Consider the following 22,561-nt stretch of genomic DNA (forward strand, 5'->3'; position numbering starts at 1 on the left):
ATAATAAATTTCGAAATAAAAATAAAAATTTTGGACAAATTCTGAAAACAAAAATATTCTATATTAATAATAAATAATTAATTATTATTTATTGATAACTTATTTTGATCAATAAACATTAGTATTGGAATTTAAAAATTAAAATATGTTTACAAGTTTTTAATATTTTCCTTTTTTTTAGTGGAAGTTTTATTCTTAATTTGGGGTATCCGTTTGTGTGTAATGGTTCGGAAAACGCCGTCTGCTTTCAATGAAAGTCGGTTTATTTCTATAGCCATATATAACGAGTTTATCATGTCCGTATTTCTCAATGTTTCCATGTAAGTACTATTTAATTTGTCACATTAATTTACTAGTTTTATATTCATGTAAAATATGTATAAAATTATTAGAATTAAAATTAATTGGATATTAATATTATTTGATTATAATAATTAGTAAATAAATTATGTACAATAAAGTTAAAAATTAAACTAATAATTTATTTACTCAAAATACCATTTTAAATAATCTGGTAAATTACTAAATAGATTATAGGTACTGGTCATTCAAATATATTACTATATAGTTATGTTTGAAAAGTATAAGTAAGTATAAATAATAATTATATACGTAAACATATTATTTATTCACTTTATAATTATTTTGATAATTACAATTTTATAAAAACACTAAGAATGAATGATAAATATTTAAGTTCTTAAAAAATGTCATCACAAAAAATTAATTGCTTAAAATGCGTGTTTTGATATTATATTTGTTTTATTAAATATAAACAATAATTGTATTTATTGTTAAAATACATTTTTAATTGCTAATAGTATTTTTTAAATTATGTAATTGAACACTTAGCCTCAATAATTGCCAAGCTGCTTTAGTTTCATTAAAAATAACGTTTGTTAAATTATTTTTAATTATATTTATGGTAATTAATAATAGGTTAACATTATGATTGATGAAATTTGAATTAAAAAAAAAAAAATAAAAATATATCAAAGAGTTATTAATCATAAAAAATAAAAACTATTTACACGTATATACATTTTAATTCTTGAATTTCCATCAATTGCCTTGAGCAGTGTTTTATCATTCACTATTGAATATCTAGTTTGACAAATTATTGAAAGCATTTTTTTCGGAAATAAATCAATTGTCATTATGTATTTACCAAATAAATTTTATAAAAATCAATTTAAATATTCTGTAGAGTATATTAATGTTTTTATTTTTTTTTTTCAATCAATGCGTTATATTTAATTTTATGACAAAAATATCAGATAATGCATTTTTTCTAATTAATAAAAGGGTATTAAAAGATACTATTTTTGGTTAAATATAAAAAAAAATCAAAATATTTTATACAAGACTTCAATATATTGGAAAAATAAACGGTATTTTTCTATTTGCATTTATTGTTTAGTGATATTGCTTAAATTCACAATGATTTTTGAAAGAATCCTTGAAAATTACGAAAAAAAAAGTAGTATTAACAATGACGTTTTTAGAAAAATCTAGATTTTCTAGTAAACTCAGCTCAACGTGGAATTATTTTCCAATATATCATTGTTTTAAATTTTTACATATCTGTATCAAAATGATCTCATCCATCTTACTTTTGCATACTTTTTTTTTAATCAATTTATTAACGTCAAAAAATTATTAAGTTATACATTTTATAATATTTTCATAATAATTATCAATTTAATTATTTTTTAACATTTGCCAACTTAAAATATTTAAACGATATTATTTTAATATTATTTCATTACAATTTATTTCAAAAATAATGCGTACTCAATCGAAAATTAGTGGATTAAAATTTATAATTGCACTTAAATACATAGTTATATATAACATAAAAACGTTGATTTAACATTAGTATATAAATAAAAAATATTTTAATAATATGTAGAAATAATTTGATAACAATTATATCATCATTTATGTGAAATTCAGATTAGTTTCTATCCACCCTACTGCATAAAATTTTTTACTGTAAACATTAAACTTATTATTTAAATTACTATCGATGAATATTTATATTCAAATTTTATTTAGGTAATATAATACATATACAATAAAATATTTTAATTTAAAATTCCACAAGACATGTTAAATACCTATTATAGCATAGCATGTTATTGTAGTTATTAATCAATAACTATAGCATAATTAAACTTATTTTTTATTGATATTATAGTTGGCTGTTAAGAAATACAAAATAAAAATTGTTATAATAATATTTTATAAGAATATTTATACATGACATATAAAGTAATTTCTTCGAAATTTTAACATCGAATTGCCATTATAAATAACTGCTTATATTTTTTATATTAAAGTTCCAGTATGAACTATTTAAGAGGAATATTGTAAACCTTTGCTATACAAGCTAAAATTGTATTAACTTTCGACTAAAAATACTTGTAACTTATAAAATATTGAATATAATAGTATAGTATAGGATAATATTTATTTTAGTATCAAAAATATCCTTGCATTCTCTTATTTTCAAACAATGTGTTTAATATATTTTTTTAAATTTGAACAGTCAACAGTTCTAACTTTATATTAAATATAAAAACATATCATATTATGTTTTGAAAAATTGTATACTTTATACTTTAGCTGAATTTATGTTTTAACTTAACTATAAGTAAAATATAAGTAGTTAGAAAACAATGTCATGTATATAATATATTATAAACATATATACTTTAATAAAATTTATTTTAAATCTTATCTTACGTATTTTGAGTTAATCTTTATTATGGTTTAGAACTACAAAAGCTAAAAAGTATTTTTTTCCTTTTAACTTAAAAATGACTTGTTTATGGATATATGGTCTTATGATTTCATCATATATATATATATATTTCATGATATACTCAATAAAATATATATATTTTAATCAATTTTCAGGATATTTTTAAAATACCCAGCTAATCCAGATTTACAATACGTCATATTTTTTTGTCACGCTCAACTTACGGCAACTGTATTACTGGGACTTTTATTTGGCAGTAAGGTAAAGACAAAAAATATAATACAAATATACGTCTTATTTAGAGAAGTTTATATAAAAAAATATAGTATGACCAATGAACTTATTAGTTACTACAAAATATTATAATAATTAGTTTGTATTTTTTAATTAATGTAGAAGGGATAATAAATGTTATGTAAAATAAAATATTTGTTTTATGTTTGCTGTAGGTATGTAGTTTTGCATGTTGCTCTTAAGCCACTGTAAGTAATGTTAGGGTTCTATTACAAAAAATTAAACGATGTTTATACTTAACTATAACTTCTAAATGCATATATTCAAATATATTTCAAAATTAAAAGTAAGTTATTCATTTTAAATAATATCCAACTAAGTTGTTTAATAATATAATAATAATAATATCTATTACACTTAATCTATCATTTAAATTATTTATTACATGAAAAAAAATAATAATAATAATAATAATAATAATATTAGTATAGGTAATAATTTAAATTTATTTTACGCTATACTTCTGGATGTAAAAATAATATTGAAAATTCAGGAACTTAGTATGTATCTTAAAATTATATTATTTACTAACATTAAAAAAAGATATTTTTTCATGAATAACAATATCGTTATATTATAAATATATATATATATTTTTTTTTACAGAAAACGATGTTTTTTCTTTTCATTTTTGATTGATGTTAAACCCAATTATTTTTTATAATTTTTGATATCTGTTATAAGTTGAGAACATAAAAAAAAAGTTTCTTAAATGTTACCATATTAAATAATTTATGAGAAAAAAAATAGAACATTATTACATTTAAAATAAATTATTTTGAGTGAACTAATCTAACCTTAAGTTAGATTATTATTGTAAATAATGCAATACGCATGAATGCCTGTTTATTGTTGGTATTATGTTGATTTGATATTTTACAAAAAACTTTTTAACTTATCATACACAGCTATATTTTCTTATACTGTAATAGTATTGTCAGAATTTGTTTATCACTAAGAAATAATAATTAATACGCAATAAAACAACTGCCTGCATTTAAGTCATAATACCATGCCATAAACATTATTTTTCAATATTTATCATCGTGTTTATTTTCAGGTTATATTACAAATTTACAACCCAGAGAAAAATTATAAAAATATTAGGTTTTCTTAAAAAAAATAATAAAAAAATGGATTTAAATGAATAATTTTTTTTTTTTTTCAAATACCAAAATGCACGCATAAAAACTGACTTTGTTGACATTTTAAAGAACTAAAATAAAAATTAATTTCTAAAAACAACAGTTCCTCAAAAAAGTCCGTAAAAACTACACTTAGTAAATATAATTTAAAATATTAGGCATTTTTTCTTAGATATTTAGACCATATCTGTAGAAACAACTGACAAAAAATAAAACATAACTATTTAGAAAGTAAAAAATATGTGAACATAAATGCAATAAGAACTATGTCAAAAATTCTAGAACCTCTATGTACTTAATTTAAAAGTCGATATGCTGTATACTAGAATAGTCAAATGAGAATATAATATTTTCAACAATAAACAAGTAATCTTTAAGTCAATACACAGATTATGTGAATGTATTGCCTATCTACAACTGTATAATAAAATCTGTGTAGTAGTAGTAGTAGTAGTAGTAGTAGTAGTAGTAGTAGTAGTAGTAGTAGTAGCAGTAGTAGTAGTAGTAGTAATATTAGTAGTAGTTGTTGTAGTAATACCTAATTTCGATAGAAACGTCATAAATTAAAATTTACTACAAATCCTACATTAATAAACTTCTACATTGTAAAGATAATAACAAACTAATTGTGTTTATTGTCTTTTATTTTTTGTTAGATATCCTGATAACGATACATATAAAAAGTAGATATATAATTTGTTATTTAAATTGTTGTTTTAAATTATTGGTTTATGACTACGGGCCTAATTACCTACGAGAATACTGAATGATATTATTACCCCCAAAGCCCAATTATTTTTGCATCGTTATGTTAATTTAAACAAATGCATATTGCATATAAATACATTTTAATTAACTGTTTTTTTTTTTTTTTTTTCATGACATTTTATTCTTACTCAAAAATACAAACTTCAAACCATTATACGATAATAATAGTTTCTAGTTAGTTTTAGTCAATTACTTCTGTCTATTTTGTTTCAAATATATTATTGATTTATAAAATAAAAACTAATACAAAATTTTAAACGCTATTTTTCTTAACTTTTTTTTTATCGATTTTATTACTATTACGTAGTATCAATTAATATCGTATATATATTTTGAAATATAGTCAGTAATAAAATTTATAGCGAAATAAATAAAAACTAAGTATCAATTAAAAATTAATAAGGATACCGTATCTATTAATTTATTAAATAAATTAAAAATTATCAATTAGGCATTATTATAATTTGCATGATACTATTCAAAGCTAATATAATAATTTTATGACAATAATATACCTAATATATAATGAAGTATGAACTTTTTATTTTTTATAATATATTATATTATGTTAATCATAAGTGTGCATAGGTTATTATTTTTAAATGAAACAGCATCAATTAATTTCTTAACTCAAATATTTTAGAAAATAAGTAACTTTTAACTTGACGTACATTTATGAACTTTTATTAAGTTATTAAGTTTAGAATGTTTAGTATAAATATTTTGCTTGGGTACCCACAGGCTTTGATAATATACAAAGGTGAACACAAGGTGGAAGAAACGTCTTCTCATAAAATAACTACACAAAAACTAAAGTTCAATAGCAAACAAAAACATTCTGATCCATCGTATGAAAGTATAAGTGACAACAAAGAAATCACAGAACTTCAGGTACAGAAAAAACTAATATACATTTAATAATAAGTACAATAAACTTTGCTAAAATATAGACTTTAAACGTCTTATTTCTAAAAAAAGTTATTTTTCAAGTTTTATTAATACGTTTGCTAACAATTATGGACTATTATAAATTATACTTCGATGGTTGCGTGAGTATAATATAATAGATCCACATACCGTGCGTAGACAACGTAGATCAACTGATGATATACTTCTTCACTCCGGAGATTAAATAATATTTTGTTCCGTTAATAATATTTTCAACATGAATTGGTTAGTGTCTGTAAATAAGAATATATTTGCGTCTGAATATATTTTAACACATTTTTAAAATTTAGAACTAATGAAAATAATTATTTTATATCTTTTTTTTCTAAAATTTAAGGCTATCTAGTCTTACCAGTAGTTTTTATATTATCTTAGTTTTAAAATAATTTATTGAAGATAATCATAGTATCAGTATTATATTATTAGAACAACTAGTCTCCAGAAACAACTAGCTTTTAATTCGCAAATAATAACATAAGTACATGATTAAAATATATGAATTATTAAAATTTGTTATGGACTATATTTATTCATATAAGTGATAAATTAACATTTTGAGTGCTATTGTCTTCATGATGTATAAGTAGAGTAAATTTCCACAACTAAAACTGAGCTGTGACGGCGACGGTCAACTATCTGTTGACACCGGTTGACCATGCCGTGAAATTGTTATATAAATACTATTAAAGTTATTATTTTTCATACGAAATATACATTCAATTATCAAAGTTATTTGTTTTAAGGATAATCAATAATTTATTGTCACTTTATGAGCATCAAAATATATATGTAATAAGCGGTATGTAAAAATATCTATTTAAAATTTATCATAGTCTACGAACATAGGTTAATACTTATTGTTATGAAATATCCAAGCAATATACATCTTGTATATTATAAATTTAAACTACTATTATTTTTTCAGAAAATTAGTATTAACAAAAATAATATAATATAATTTTATTATAACCGTCATCGCTTTAGTTTTTCTGGTAAAAATAATTAATACCCACTAAAACTATCCAACCCAAATTCAAATATAACATTTAAATAACAAAATGTTATTTAATTACCTCACATAAAAATCAAAAATGTGCGTCTATAAAACCGATTAAGTAATAGTTTTACAAATATAAACATAAAATGTGTAGACCGAAATCTCGGGGACCGCATCACAGTTGTCGAATATGTGTCTACCAAAAAAAAAAAAATTAATTAAATTTATTCTAAATATTTTGAATAGTCTTAATTGTATTCATAACATATTTACAGGAAATTCGAATCTTAAGAACAACTATAGAGAACCTTATAGAAGAGTTTCTCAAGTGTGGGCCGGCATATTCAGACTACGTATTAAGACTACAGGCTATGTTGGAAGTTATGAAAAACTCTAAGCTGGGCGAAAATGAAGATTCACAACAGAAATTGGCTTTGAGCAACGGCTGTGTGATCAAAGTGGACAGCAATAAAGATGAATCATGTATAAAAAAACATTAATTCATATTTTAAATTTATAAAAATGGTAACTTTTTTAACTATGTGATTTAAGTTAAATAGTGGCTCATTACATCGAATAGTGATTTTCAGTCGTTTTTTCTGTAAAATATTTTCATTTGTGATCTTAAGATTTTATTTTTTATTTATGCTGCATTCGATTACACTGCTAATTATCTCGTATTTTAATACTTACTAGATTTTTGATGTCACTGTGACAAAAAATAACTAGGTAGCAGTGGAAACTATTTAAAAATTGCTCGTCTATGAAGATAGACTGCAAACATGGACACATTTTATTTAAAATAGTATATATTATTGTCTGTGGCCAGATAAAAATAACTGATTCAGAAAAAAGAAATAATTAAAATATCTGATTATGATATAGCCATATCAAACTACAAAATAAATGCCTATTAAGTATTATTTCTTTATTCAAAACAATTATAATATGCCCAGTGAAAATTGTTCTACCAAGACAATTTATTCGATAGTATAATTATTCCTAATATTATAGTGTATTTTTTGTTTTAAACTAGGAAATTTGTATTATTTTAAGTTAAATATTGTTATTAATGTGTAAAACATAACCTGTTTCTTATGTATTGTTTGTATTATTATGACTATTTTCTCTGTTATTTAATTGTTTACAGCTAAAAGTATATTTATTTGATTTACATTAGTATAAAATAAATATAATCTTCTCTTATAAAATAGAAATCATGTTATATAATATTACACTAGTTTGTAGTCGAAATGCAATAAAATAACACGCATCAACACTTATGTAAGATAGATATTGAATATAATTATTTTAATTTTTCTGTACAAATTTGTATTATTTGTAAGCAAACAATATGTTGTAACCAATTTAAATGAAATCATATGAGTAGTACGATAAAATAATATAATTATAATTATAATTACAATATTAAAAGCAATTCGCTCACAGCTGGTTTTTAATCATTTCATTGACATAATAATATAGGTTCAAAATTCTTAAAAAATAAATGTATTGCTATGTATAATACATTAAATCGAAAAATTGATAAAATTATTATCTATTTGCATAAAAAATTAAAAATTATTAAATAGATGAGTTTCAGAATACGATAATAAAATAAACCATTGATTAGTTTATAATTGCATGATAAGTAAAACGACATTGCAATAAATGTTTATGGATCAGTAGATTTTTGTGACAAAATAATTATCAAATTCATGTAATAATTTGAATTTAGTTTTTAATATAATTAATTATTTAATTAGTGTTGTTAAAATTTCAAATAAAATATCATTTATACGATTAGGTAATGTAATACTATATAAATATTATATAGTGGGTAGGTAGGTATCTATTTTATTTTTTTTATTAATTGGTACTATAATTATAACTGAAATCAAAAATCAGTATTTAATATTTACGATAGCAGAATTTCTTTTTGCTTATAGAATCCTATTAACATTTTTAACTCATCACAAATGTTTTAAGTGCTTTAAAGTTTAAAGTGATTTTATTCTCCTATTTATTTCATAAAATTAAAACATTTAAAATATACAGTATTTTTTATTAATTGTAATTGATAATTTAATATTATAAATCATAAAATATATTATATTTATTCTCATTTTCTTTATAAAAAGTTACACAACCTATACAATGTTAGAAATAATTAATATATTTTATTATTTTGTGAATTGAATTTGATCAAATCGTGTTTACATATCCTTATAAATTATTTTCTATCTTTTAAACTCATGTTATCATGAAAAACTCTATGCATAATATTATTATAATTAAATATTAAACTTCTTTCAAAGTCCATCATAATCTATTTTTAATTTAAACATTTTATGTGAAGTACCTCGCGAATTCAATTAATATATTATAAAATATAGATGAATCGCTAAGAATATTACAATATAGGTTTATCATTTGCACACGCATATTGAACAATAGTACATAGTATAAAGTCACCTAAAACGATTAAAGACTTCGGAAAAATAAGAGATATTGTTTCAATGTGCAATTGATGAGTGGTTTTACTGATTTTCTGTAATATCCTTCGCACAAATTCAAATTTATCACGGTTTTACTCTATGCACAGTAATTGATCGGAACAATGCACCACATAAAACGTAGCTAAAATAATATGACATCCGAAACAACGAAATTTTTGGTCCAACGTTTACGGCGAATAATAATTTAGTAGAAATTAGAATACTTGTCTGAGATGCTGGTACGACGACCAAGCGCCGGTTAAATAATCATAATATTATAATTTGGTCAACAGCCACGCCGTTTGGTTTCGTCTCTCTGCGTGCGGCGAGCGCATTACGCCGCGCTGGATCAAGGGTGAGAATTATTCGTATAATTTGACAACTCCCGAGGCCGTGAAAACATTACCGAAACACGATTCGCACAAAAGACCCATTACTTTAAGTATGCATAAATGTCTTAAATTCAATTTATAACAAAACATATTGCTAGTTATAACGATGTCACGGTTTTCCTATTTGTATTTTTTGTTTTACGATTTTCCGGACACAAATTACGTAATAAACTCGGACATGTTTGCTAGGCTGTTGTAATTAACACGCGATCGTTCGTGCAGACGTCGTTTGATTAAAAATACAATTGCGTTGGACGCGGACGCGTGGACAAATCACAACAACGTGTCAATGTCAATTTTACCACTATTTTCTCTGACTGTAATCTATTTTCGGTCAGTGGTGAAGGTCTGACATAAATATATGTGTGTGTGTGTGTATATGTATTATTATTTATAATTGCGTTGTACACATTCGTATCGAATACTCCGATCGAATTTACTTTGGTTGTCCATTTGTTATTAACATTTATATTTTTCCAGCTATTCTCAATCAGAAATTCCCTGGTGACTTAACAAAATAAAACTTAGGTTATTTATGATTTACTTATGATTTCCAATATATTTTTATCATTTAATTGGTTTCCTCTGCTTTTTTTTTTGCACAGCTTACGATATGTTATATTTAATACCCGGCCAAATTGGTGAATTCAGTAACAATAGATCGATACAAACTAACACTATGAATGGGATTAACATTTCATATTATTTTAAATAAATACAATTTCTAATGTAATAATCTATTTTCGTATCATATAATTATTGACATAAGGGTATTTCGAAATCTGATTTGAATTGTTGATATTATCATTGTCTTACATGGATGTATATAATAATTAGACCCAAAAAAATCTCTGCAAAAAGTGTATTATACTTTTCTACTAGGAATATAATATTTTTTTGTATAGTTATGTCAACGCAATTGTTATGATTGATTCTTGAATATTTTTTTTTTATTATTACTATAGTAAAATTACTGTTGCTTATTACCGATTAAACATAAAATGGTGATCACCCAACACGTTTCACTTTATTATGGGTGTCCAATAAGCTAATAAACAAGTACATATGGTATTTGATACTCATGTAATTTAACAGTACAAAAATATATATTTTCAATCGTAGACATAGGTTTGTTTCATAAATAATATTAACCAATTGCGTTTAAAAGAGTTATTGTTTAATTGGTTTTTGTCGTTTCTCGCAAATTTTTTCCTATGTTTAGTCGGTGTATAGAGATAATCTGTACATTTTGCAAGCATTCAAGTGAAAAACTCGGTGGATACAAAAATAAAAAGGAAAAAAAATAATAACTAAACAAAAATTGACAATAGTCTTATTTTTTGCCCCAGATTTGTAATATGGTGATATTTAATGGTCGAGACATTACTTGAATACCATATTTGCTGTAGAAAATTCTAACAAAATAGATCTTATCTTTAATATTTTGAAAATGTATCAATTAAAAAATAATATGGTTTTGTATACTGTTGTATTTATACACTCATATTTTGTTCGTACAATTTATTTTATGCGTGTACATGGAAAAATAATAATATTGTAAAACGTATTTAGAAAAACTCTTATTTTCAATTTTAATTAAATTGTTTATTATTACAAAATATTATCATGTAAATTACTTATTTTAAGCTCCAACTAAGGAGTAGTAATGCACATAGATAATTAAATACATGTTATAATACAATTAAAACAATATTTTTTTCAATTTATTGAATTAAGTAGTAAATATATTTATAAAACTATGTACCTATGGTAATATATACAGATAAATATATAAATGTCTTACTGGTTTTAGATTTGTGTAACATATTTAAAGAATAAATTATCATTGTGAGTTTGTTTCATTGTTTTATTGCTTCATAGGAATTTAGAAGACTATTAAAAACCAGTTTCCTAAGAATTATAATGTTATATTCTCGTAATAAGCTATATTGTAATTTAAAATAAATTTTGTACTTATTGGAAAAAAATATTTTGAAAAACCACAAGTTGTATGACATGTAGTTGTGAGTTTAATAAGATGTATAATGTCATGTAATAATGTTGAAAACATAAATATAAAATATATATACATAAAAAAAAAACATAAATATAATTTAATACTATACTTACGATACCATCGTGTAATCAACGCTATCAGAATCAATTTTTTTTTTACTCATAGGTACCATTAGTATCCATGAAATTAAATTCTTTCAAAATTATCATTATTAGTTATATATTTTTTTAATTTGAAGTGAAACATAAACGTCAGTTGCCATGTTGGTCGTCCTCGTCCATCACGATAACCGACAACTATTGTAGGTGTACCCTGTCACAAGACGTCACTCAATATTCATTCTCACCCTATCTTTGGTGGTCCATCAATAATATATGTAAATACATCAACATAATAATTTTTAAACCGTTCATTTTACGAACTACGATAGTAGGTCGATTGTAAGTTATAACTTATATAATTTCACAGTTTATCTGATATATCGGATGAGTTGTGCTAAGAATGGGCTTGCTTATTGTGATGTCGCTCTGTTTTATATATAGTTTTTATATACTACACTAATAAGAGGATAAAAAAATACAAAACGAAGATGTGTACTTATGATTACCGTACTGTTGAAAAAACCTAGTGGGAATTTAAAATACGACGATGGTTGACAAAAAAGAGAGGGGAAAAGCTGAGTACTGTACAACCGTAAGTTATAACAATAATTATAATGGATATACGTATAATGCTATTATATTACTATGTATTATTGTATTATATATATTACATTTTTGGCATATTTAATATTGAACAAACAATCGAAGTCAGCATAATAATATGATTAGAAGTAAATAAGACAAAATTAGTTTAAACATACACACACAAATAATAATTTAAATATAAATTTATTAACGGTTTGTATTACTGGGTAGGTACAGAAAAAAAAACACTACTGTATAAGATAATATATATCCCCACGTTTGCAGTTGATAAATGGTATAAATATTTTAATAATATTATGTGTTTCTGAATTTTCGCGTCAGATTTGTCGTCCAGATTAATCGTCAACGAGGCACAATCTATTATTTTACATCGGTATATCACCGCGTACAACCACGTCGGATTGCCACCGTTATTGTTGTATTCGGCCTTACGTATCATCACGTACCGACTGATGGGTTTGATCGATCGAAAAAATCTCAAGTCATCGAATCTGAGTGTCGGTTAAAGTCGTGGATGGGTAGAGAGTGAAAATAAAATGCTACACCGATGATATCGTATAAAAAATAAATAAAACATCGTTAAAGAAACCATTCGTCGTCACCGCACATTGACGAGAAAACAATAATAGTTATAAAAAACGCATATAACACAATGACACAGTTAGGTATATGTGAAGGGATAACAATAAAAGACACACTTTTTTTCCATGATGCAAGAAAATCACACACACGCACGGTCATATATTATGTTATTACATTACTATCAATATATAAAATTGTGTTGACCATAGGCTTTGCGAATTCTGTTCATAGTATAATTTATATATACATTTGTTAAACAGTGCATAATACGTATGACTGTTTCGAAGTGTCACTGCTGTTATATTAACCTGTGTAAAAATATAAGTTAATACAAATAAACAGATGCAACGTGATTGATAAATGGCATCACAATCATATTGTATCTATTACAAGCATTATCTATACAACGTATTTCTAATCATTTAATTTTTGTGAATTTTTTTTTGAATTTTTTAATGAATAATATGAATGCAATTTTTTCCTCACAAGATATAATAATATACTATATTTTACACCGAGTTTCTACTTGCAAGAACTGTTATTCATATTTCATATACAATAGTATTCGTAAATATTATAATAATTTTTATCTCATACAATACCAACTAAAGTAATATTATGATGTATACTTAAATTCATGAAGCACCTAATGTTATTATTTAACTCAACTTGAATAATCATATTGTTATCGTATCTAATGTTATTTTATTATAAATTATAGGATGTATGTGTTCAGTAAAATAAAACATTTTTTATCTCGATAATATAATTTATTTTATTTATTTGCCAAAATTTGTATTTAAAGGTTATCGTACTTATAGTTGTATATCATTTTTAGTTAAGAAATGTATTATTAAGTACTAATTCAACAATTGCATGATAAACGATAAATAAGTATATACAATAACAAACAACATTGATATAATATATAATAATATAGTATAGATATTAACCAATAATAATAATGAGATTAATTCTCAAAAAGTATAGTATTGTCATAAAGTGAGTAAAATGCGTTTTTACCTGAATCTATAACAACGGATAGATCACAGTCCACAGTCCACAGGTAAATTGAACTATTGGAGTAATGCCTTTTTGGATTACCACAATCTTGTCTTATTTTAACTTTCTGTACCCAAAAACCGTACATGTCGTAAGATGTGACGTACATCTTAGTAATAGTAAACCTTGAACTTTACAAAACAGCATGCATATGGAGTGTGATAAATAGAGTGGTGCACTTAACGATCGATTTACCATAGTTGATTGTAATGTTGAAACTGTAAAAAAAAACTGTAAGTTATAACTTGAACATATCTGCATTCAAAAGATAAAAAATTACTAAATATCACAATAAAACGTAAAACCGTATAATAAATTGTTAATAATAATATAAAAGAAATATCAACCGAATTGTGTGTTTCAAAGGTGGCATCAATAAGCATTTCCTGCTTTCGATTATTACTATAGAATCATACGAAATTACACAAGATTAATAGCCCATTTGCACCAGCGATAAGAAAAAAAAAAGAAAAAATTGAAAAAAAAATTATTATAGCGTTGTTAAAATTTAATGTGTCAAATGATGTATTTTAAATATCTCAGAAGTCATAGCATAAATTGTATTATTTTTGAAAAAATATCAAATTTAATATGGCTAAAATAAAACGTCATTTTAATGTTTCTAATACTGTGATATTTCAAGTTCTATGTAACCATTATAAAATTATATTTTCACTGTACAAACATGGTTACGACACGTTGTTATATTATATTTTTTGAAACTGCCAACATTTTGGTAAGTATATACTTAACACATAACACGCGTGACATTAAGTCTTTATAAATTATACATGTACGTAATATCATTATACTTTATAATTTTTAGTGATTATACACGTGGCAGTTTTATGTGTTTGACGTTAAGCATTTTGTAAACTGTAAGCATAAAGTTAATATAAAAGTGTATATTAGTACTGCAGAGCTTGCATTTGAAAAAAAAAATTGTTTACGTTATTTACAATTAAAACGTTATACAAATTTCGAGTTTATCGTTATTCAGAATTAACATTTTTAATATATTTTATAAATTATAACTATTAAATAATTGGAAATTAATTATTTAATTTAATTATATACTATATTTAACGTTTTGTTTTGTTTTATGATTTATCATATATTTTGTTAATTGTTATGTTTTGTTTTGTGTTATTTAACTATTTATTTTTATCGTTTTCTGTTATAATTACGTTATAAATCTCAATCATTTTTTGTCAAATATAACGTTATTATAATGTTTGCAAGTTCTGAATTTATAAGTAAATTTAATTTTTGTTCCACTGGTTCGTAAAAGATTAAATGGAAATAACTTATTACGAATTAATAAATACCGGCGACTATAATTCTACATTTATACAGCTATAATTATGCACGTAGAACGGAAAACCAGGCAAAATATTAAATAATAATTATCGTGTATTCAAATCTTTAAAATTCAAGACGATCCAATAATTCCCAGTGTCTTATGTGCAATATGAGTATGGTGATTAAAAAGATTTTTTTTATTTAACAAGGAAATGAAAATGAAAATTGTCTATTGAAATTAGTAATTTCTAAACAACGATGATGTACGAGAAAACTCAATGCAAAATGTTTGCGTGAACCTAAGTAAATATTATATTATAATATGAGTACTGTCATGGAAATTTTCAGTATAATATACATATTGTGTTTAGTTCATTAGCTAGAACAAGACGTATTGGATATTATATATATACAATTATTATAATTTATTGTGCATTAATTTAATTGAACGAAAGCTGTACACAAATCTTTTACACGACAACCGTAACATTTATAATACACAATATTGTCTATATTTTATACTTTAAAAGTATGTCGCTTTCTATTTTTACTTCTAAAAAAGGATTTAATGAAATAATAATTTTTTTCCATGATAAATTTTAAGTTTGAAATAAAAATACATAATTGAATTGTATTTAAAAAAAAGTTTATGTTTAAGATATTATTTTTAAATAAATATAATTTTCAGTAATTGTTTAGCTTTAAAAAAAAAATTATGTTTAATAACAAAATATATATTTGTTTAAGAATAATCATGTACTATATTTTGATTTTGATATATTTAAAATATATTTTTACAAAATTAATTTGTATTTTTTTACGTAAGGTATACCTACTAATATTAACAATTAAAAACTACGTTTAATTACAATCGTAAAATTGAACATAATAATATGTCATTCGATTTTAATGAAAGAATTAATGCATTTAATATTTTTTATAATATACATATTAAATTCAATAAATGCATAATTTAACAAATAACTTAATTACAATTAACAATAAATTAGGAAGTATAAAAGTATAACTTTATGTTTATCCAATAAATTATCTATTCATATGTTCAAATTTTGATAAAATGTTAATACATGACAACTATAATTTATCACAAGCGTAATTAATTTTTAAATGTATAGTAAATAAATATATTATTTTATATATAAATTGATTTATAATATTAAATAGTTATTTTGGTAGTTAATATTAAAAAAAAAAAATTGTCATATTGTTATTAGATCTCTAAGAAATATTTTATAATTTAAGTTAATTTTATAATAAATAATAAATTGTTACATAATTACTATATTGGTAAGAATATAATTAACTTAACACATTCCACCATTTTTGTTTTTTTAAAAGATTAATGATACAAGATTTGTACTGTAGATTTTCGATTTGACGTCTATTCGTTTCATTTTTATCATTATTATTTTATTGCGTCTTTTCAATGATCACATTTCATGTTGCAAACGCACGCCTGCTTTTTCTCTACATTCAAAAACTGTTGTGTACACTTCTTATAACAGCACATTTCTTAATAACATCAATTGGTTTTAGCATTGATATCACGTTCTATATTATTAAACAAATAAAAATTCTTTCAGTGAGAAATAAATTGAACGTATTGACTATTGAAAATATTATTTATTGATAATTATGTTATCGTGTATCGTATTATCAGAACAAAATCGAAATTCCCCCTTAGATAATATTTTATTTTTCTAATCTCTAAAATATATATGGTTTTATATGGATTATAAAATAAATAATTATTATGTTGATTTTCTACAAAAAAAAAAAAAAAAACGCAAAATCATTACACAATATACAAATGTGTTTATTGTTCTAATATTTACATTAGTGTATTAAACCTATAATACACACATATATTATTAAAAAAAACGTGTCATTTTTACATATTATATTAAAATCTATATGTTTAAAATAATAAAATAAAAAAAAATATATATATATATACTACCAAATTATAATTCCTTCTAATATACCGTAGAAAATGATTAAATTATAATATGTCATTTAAAATAGTTTTCTTTTTTTGTCAGCATAAAAAACAAACCATATCATAGTGAACAGATGCAGTCAGGACAGTAAAAGTTTCCATTAAAGTCTCAAAGAATTTGATCGATGTTATGGTATTCGTAAATGGTTTATGATGTCAAAAGTGTATAAAAACCGACATTATTGATGTTGACAGTAAAGGCACACCGATGATCGAACGTTTAGACAGTCAGTTGGCGCAGCGCAGATACTTTGATAATTTGGATGGAGGGGAGATCACGACCGCGACGGTCTGTGGTGTAGTTGTGTAAGGTCGTTAAAGGGAACGATTTCAAAAGAAGCTATAAAAGTCGTCATTAAATTATCTATATAAATTATTGTAGTATAATAATTTTAGTATGAAACTGAAAAAATATAATTGTCAAAGGATTTTTTGAAAATCGTATAGTATTTGCAATAATTTAAAATAAAATAAAGTAACAATAAAATATCAATATTAATACATTAGCTTAAATAATTATTTCTTAATAATTTGCTTCAAACTTTTTAAAGTGTTAGTTGTGTTGATTAAATATTCATTTTCTTGTCTCCTCGTCTACATTAAAAGCAGTCGTGTAGTAATAGATTTTCTATTTGGTAATCACCACTATCCTATTGTAATCAATATTCCATTATTTACGAATAATTATTTTACGGGCAAATGCATATATTATGGAAATGATTTCTGATTGTAAATTATATTATACTGCCATATTGGACAACTAAAATATGCATAATATTTTCAAATAAAAAAGATCATAATTGTCAGATAAAAAATTTTTAAATGCAGAAAAACTTTTTTTTTATTCCCACATATATGAAATAAATTTCATTGTTTTATATTCACTTTTTTTTTGCAAAACAGCTGAACATTTATTTTTAATTTCACATCCAACTGTATTGTAAACTAGTTGCATTTTATTTTTCTCTTTTTCTAAAGTTTGTATTGCATCAGTTGACAGCAAGGTATATTTTTAAAATTTCTTCCATATTATTAAAACTTGTAGAGATACAAAGTTTGATTTCGTATAAATTAATTTAATTTTAATTTCAATACTGGATCATCCATTAAATCAATTACTTTTTTTATGGAAATTGCATTGTATTTTTTCAGTTTTATAATTATATTTTTAATTATAATTATTGTTCATGATAATAAAATGCTGTCGTTAACCATGTTCCTCATCTGATTAACACGAGTTGTAGGTTAATGAAATGTTAGGTGTTATTTCTTAAAACATTTTAACTCTAGCAGGGAACTTTGGACATACTTTTTTGCAATTTAAAACGAGTTGGTAATTAAAAAATATCATTGCTGAATTGTTTTAAAAATTAATTTAAACGCGGATTATTGCTTTCCTTATAGTTAATCATTTTTTTTAAACAAATTTTAAGTTAGGAGTATTTATAACGTCTAAGTAACTCGTTTTTTATTGTCAAACACAAACCGAAATAGTTCCAAATAAAAAACAGAAATAAAATATTACATGCTTGTGATAGGATAATATGAACCGATTAGTGACGGCCGACGTCGCTCCGTGTTAAATATACGTAGACATATTATAATCCGTAGATTTTCAAAATTAATGCAAATATTCATACAAAAAGTAAAAACAATTATGAAATACACTAAATAGTTGAGAAATTACTAAAAACACCGGGACACATGCAAAAAAAAAACGCGTAATTAAATTCATAACGTTGAATTCTGCGTGACATAAATCAAATATCTAAACCAAGAAGCTTCGATTATAAGTATAAGAAAAAAGGATGCAAATGAATCAAGTTCCAGGCCCTAATAATCTTAAATATAAATTTTTAAAGTCTAGTTTGCCGCTATTTGACTCTATTAGTTTATTATTTTTCTCAAATTTTCTGCTTGTGGGAAACTCTCTTATTTTACTTGAAACCAATATAGTTTACATAAAAAATAAAAAGTAAGTAAATATTATCCATGTAGCAACTTGATAATTTTCTTATAGTTTAATTTTTTATTAGGTTGAATATTTAAATATTAATAAAGAAAATCAGAGGAATATTAAGATAAACTCTCTCAATATTAATACAACATAATTTGTATTACTCACAAGTCACAAATTAAGTAGTACTCAATAAAATAAGTTCGACTGAGAAATACAAAAATTATTAAAATACAAATATATTTTTACTATAAAATAGTGAGAAACATCGTGCGAAGTGGTCTTCAAAAATTAAGTACATGAATATTTATTTTTTTTTAAATTTATTATCAATATAATTCGATATGATATTTTGAAAAAAAGGTTTTGTATGAAATGTGTCGTATATTAACAACCTAAAACCAACTACATTTTAGTTTTTAACCTGTATAATGAGTGTTTTAAATGGTCAATAATTATATGACAGAGAGACTCTGATATTTTCTGGATTAACGGGTTGTTTCAATACTTTGTTCAATTTCTCCTCCATATTACGAACCATATAAAATACAGCGATACATAATCATTTTCAACATACGTTTACAACCAAGTGCATAACAAAGTTATACGTTATATCACGAAAAAATAATCGGACGCAAATTTAACATGTATTTGATTGTCATCAATGATATTTTACTTCAGCTCTGGAGCGCCAAATATGTTACCTTCCAAAACTACGCATTTTAGACTGTTAAAGTTATGTATTGCATCAGTTACCAAACCCTATTTTTATTTCTAATCATAAAAACATCAAGTTTTACGACATGCGTGTATCGCTACCGAACTAGAATATAATAATATTATTATTAGTATTGCAGTTGCACTGTTGCACTATCGATAAGTCATAAACTCTCTGTGAAGACCTTGATAGAAGATAAAGTTCTCCAAACCCAATGCGATATATCTATATGCGACTTTAGAATGCATATAAAAATCGTATAGTAGGTCAATGTCGACCGATATCAGCACAAGACTAGCTATAAGCTATAAATAATAGACTTATAAAAGTTTGCATACAGTTTAAATGTACCTATATAATTCTACGGTCACGGAGTTTGGGATTAGTTTTTTTTTATTTTATCTCTTCTCGGCATTGATTTTATTTAATTTAGATTACGTAAAATAGGTCTGATAACTTTGAAATTTGTTGTATGCACATAAAAACTAAAACTATAGTACAATATATAATAGATGCATTTAACGCAAGAGAAAATTATAAATTATATAGGTACTATAGTTGTATATTTTACCTTATTATAAAACTTTATAAGATAATTGAGTTTAGATTTTTTAGAACTACAAGCTGTCAGTTGAAATACAAGATACATTTAGAAAAGCTGGATTTTAAATCGCATATGGTTTTATTTTTACTAAAAGAAACCGCCGCGCACTATGGAGATTGAATTATGGACAGAGCAAATAATATAATATGACGAGGATTACATGCGGAAGCAATGCATTTGGCCCATGTAAAATATTTTAACCTCTTAAACAACTTGAAATGTATCCGATAATATTTTATTAAAATGAGTTTGATACAATCAACATGATTCAACTCGGAGAATACAATAAATTATGTACCAGAGAAGTTGTTATTTACAATACGTATATAGCATAATTCAATATTTAACACTGAAATTGAAGGACAGTTGCGTTTTATCCATGAGTCAGAATAACATGTACAATCATACAAAGACACTAAGACAGGGATTAATCAAAACTTAAATTATACATCGTAAATGGAATAGGACCATAGATTCAGATATCTTATACATATTGATTGTTTTAATTTTAAAATTTCGGTACTTTTATAAATTTTTGACCAATATAAATGTATTGCATTATTTAATAGTTCATACTATGTATCATGGTAGTCGCACGATTTTATGAGAGTAGAAAAAAAATACAACACGTGTCAGTGGCGAAATAATATTATGAGTGTGAGATTAGTAATATTATTAGTTATTGCTTATTACATTTTCGCCCTTCGTTTCTAAATTACCAAAATTATTAGTATTTATATGTAGTTATCTTATGTATTTTACACTTTTATGATATATATTTAAATTATTGTTTTTGTGAAGGATCGATGACATAATATTATATTCTACTACAGATTGTAATATAACCCATAAAAAAATACATCAAGACAAAATTAAAACAATTTTGTTATATTCCACCGTTTTCTATACTAAATATCATGATAATTATTTATTTATTTGACTAAATATTATCGGTTCACTCGATATCAATAAAACATTTATATAAATATAATTAGTTATCGTACAAGGGGCATGAAATTATTTTTTATTTAATTAAATACTTAGTTTCAATATGAAGCCATAATGTATCTACATAAAAAAGTATAATTCCATTTAATATATATACTAATTTTTACTTATACCTATTGAATGGTTACTTTTAATATAACGTAGCAATAATAAATCAATGTTATATATAATCATAATTATCTATTTATATTTCAAATAAAACAATGAGTATTATACATTAAATAAAATTACACCTTATATTTTATTATTTCACTAAGATCTTTCAAAAACTATCTCAAGAAATATGTATGAAAGATATAACGTAAAATGTAATTCAACAATATGCCTGATTACTTTCATGGCATATTGATAAAGCATGTCAAACTAGTTTTAATTACAATAACCCTTACGATTATTAAATACCTTTGTATACTTGTACATTAACTAATATAGATACCATCAGAAAAAGTACTTTACTTGTTTAGTATTGGGTAATGCAATAGGACTTTGGTATCTACATTTTAATTTTTGAATATTCAAACAGAATATAAAAACTTGTTAAGTAACTACTATATCAACTATTTTCTGGTATTTGATAATTTTGCACAATTTCGTAATGAATAATAATCGATGAAAATTGCTGCAAGTCCACTTATAAACCATTAACGATTAAGTATAGTTATAGGATTTAAAATTTCAATACAATTCATGTAATAACAAAATTATAATATTATTATGAGTTTATAAATTAATGTTAACAATGTGTGTCATTAGCCACTTATTACTAGTTCTGTGC

At 23.6% G+C, this 22,561-nt stretch overlaps 1 protein-coding gene across 4 annotated transcripts in view; it reads left to right on the forward strand.

Moving 5' to 3' along the window:
* The window catches only part of LOC112596689 (probable G-protein coupled receptor CG31760), a 127,674-nt gene extending 119,897 nt beyond the window's left edge, over positions 1 to 7,777 (forward strand). For all 4 annotated transcript variants that reach the window (XM_025342454.1, XM_025342455.1, XM_025342457.1 and 1 more), the window contains 4 exons: positions 182 to 320; positions 2,923 to 3,028; positions 5,716 to 5,865; positions 7,195 to 7,777. In XM_025342454.1, coding sequence (XP_025198239.1) covers positions 182 to 320; positions 2,923 to 3,028; positions 5,716 to 5,865; positions 7,195 to 7,419 — 620 coding nt within the window. In that variant the 3' untranslated portion in view covers positions 7,420 to 7,777. The remainder of the gene's footprint in view (positions 1 to 181; positions 321 to 2,922; positions 3,029 to 5,715; positions 5,866 to 7,194) is intronic.
* The last annotated feature ends 14,784 nt before the right edge of the window (positions 7,778 to 22,561 follow it).

Source organism: Melanaphis sacchari, unplaced genomic scaffold, assembly GCF_002803265.2.
Source record: "Melanaphis sacchari strain LSU unplaced genomic scaffold, SCAv2.0 Contig33_pilon_pilon, whole genome shotgun sequence".
Taxonomy (NCBI): domain Eukaryota; kingdom Metazoa; phylum Arthropoda; class Insecta; order Hemiptera; family Aphididae; genus Melanaphis; species Melanaphis sacchari.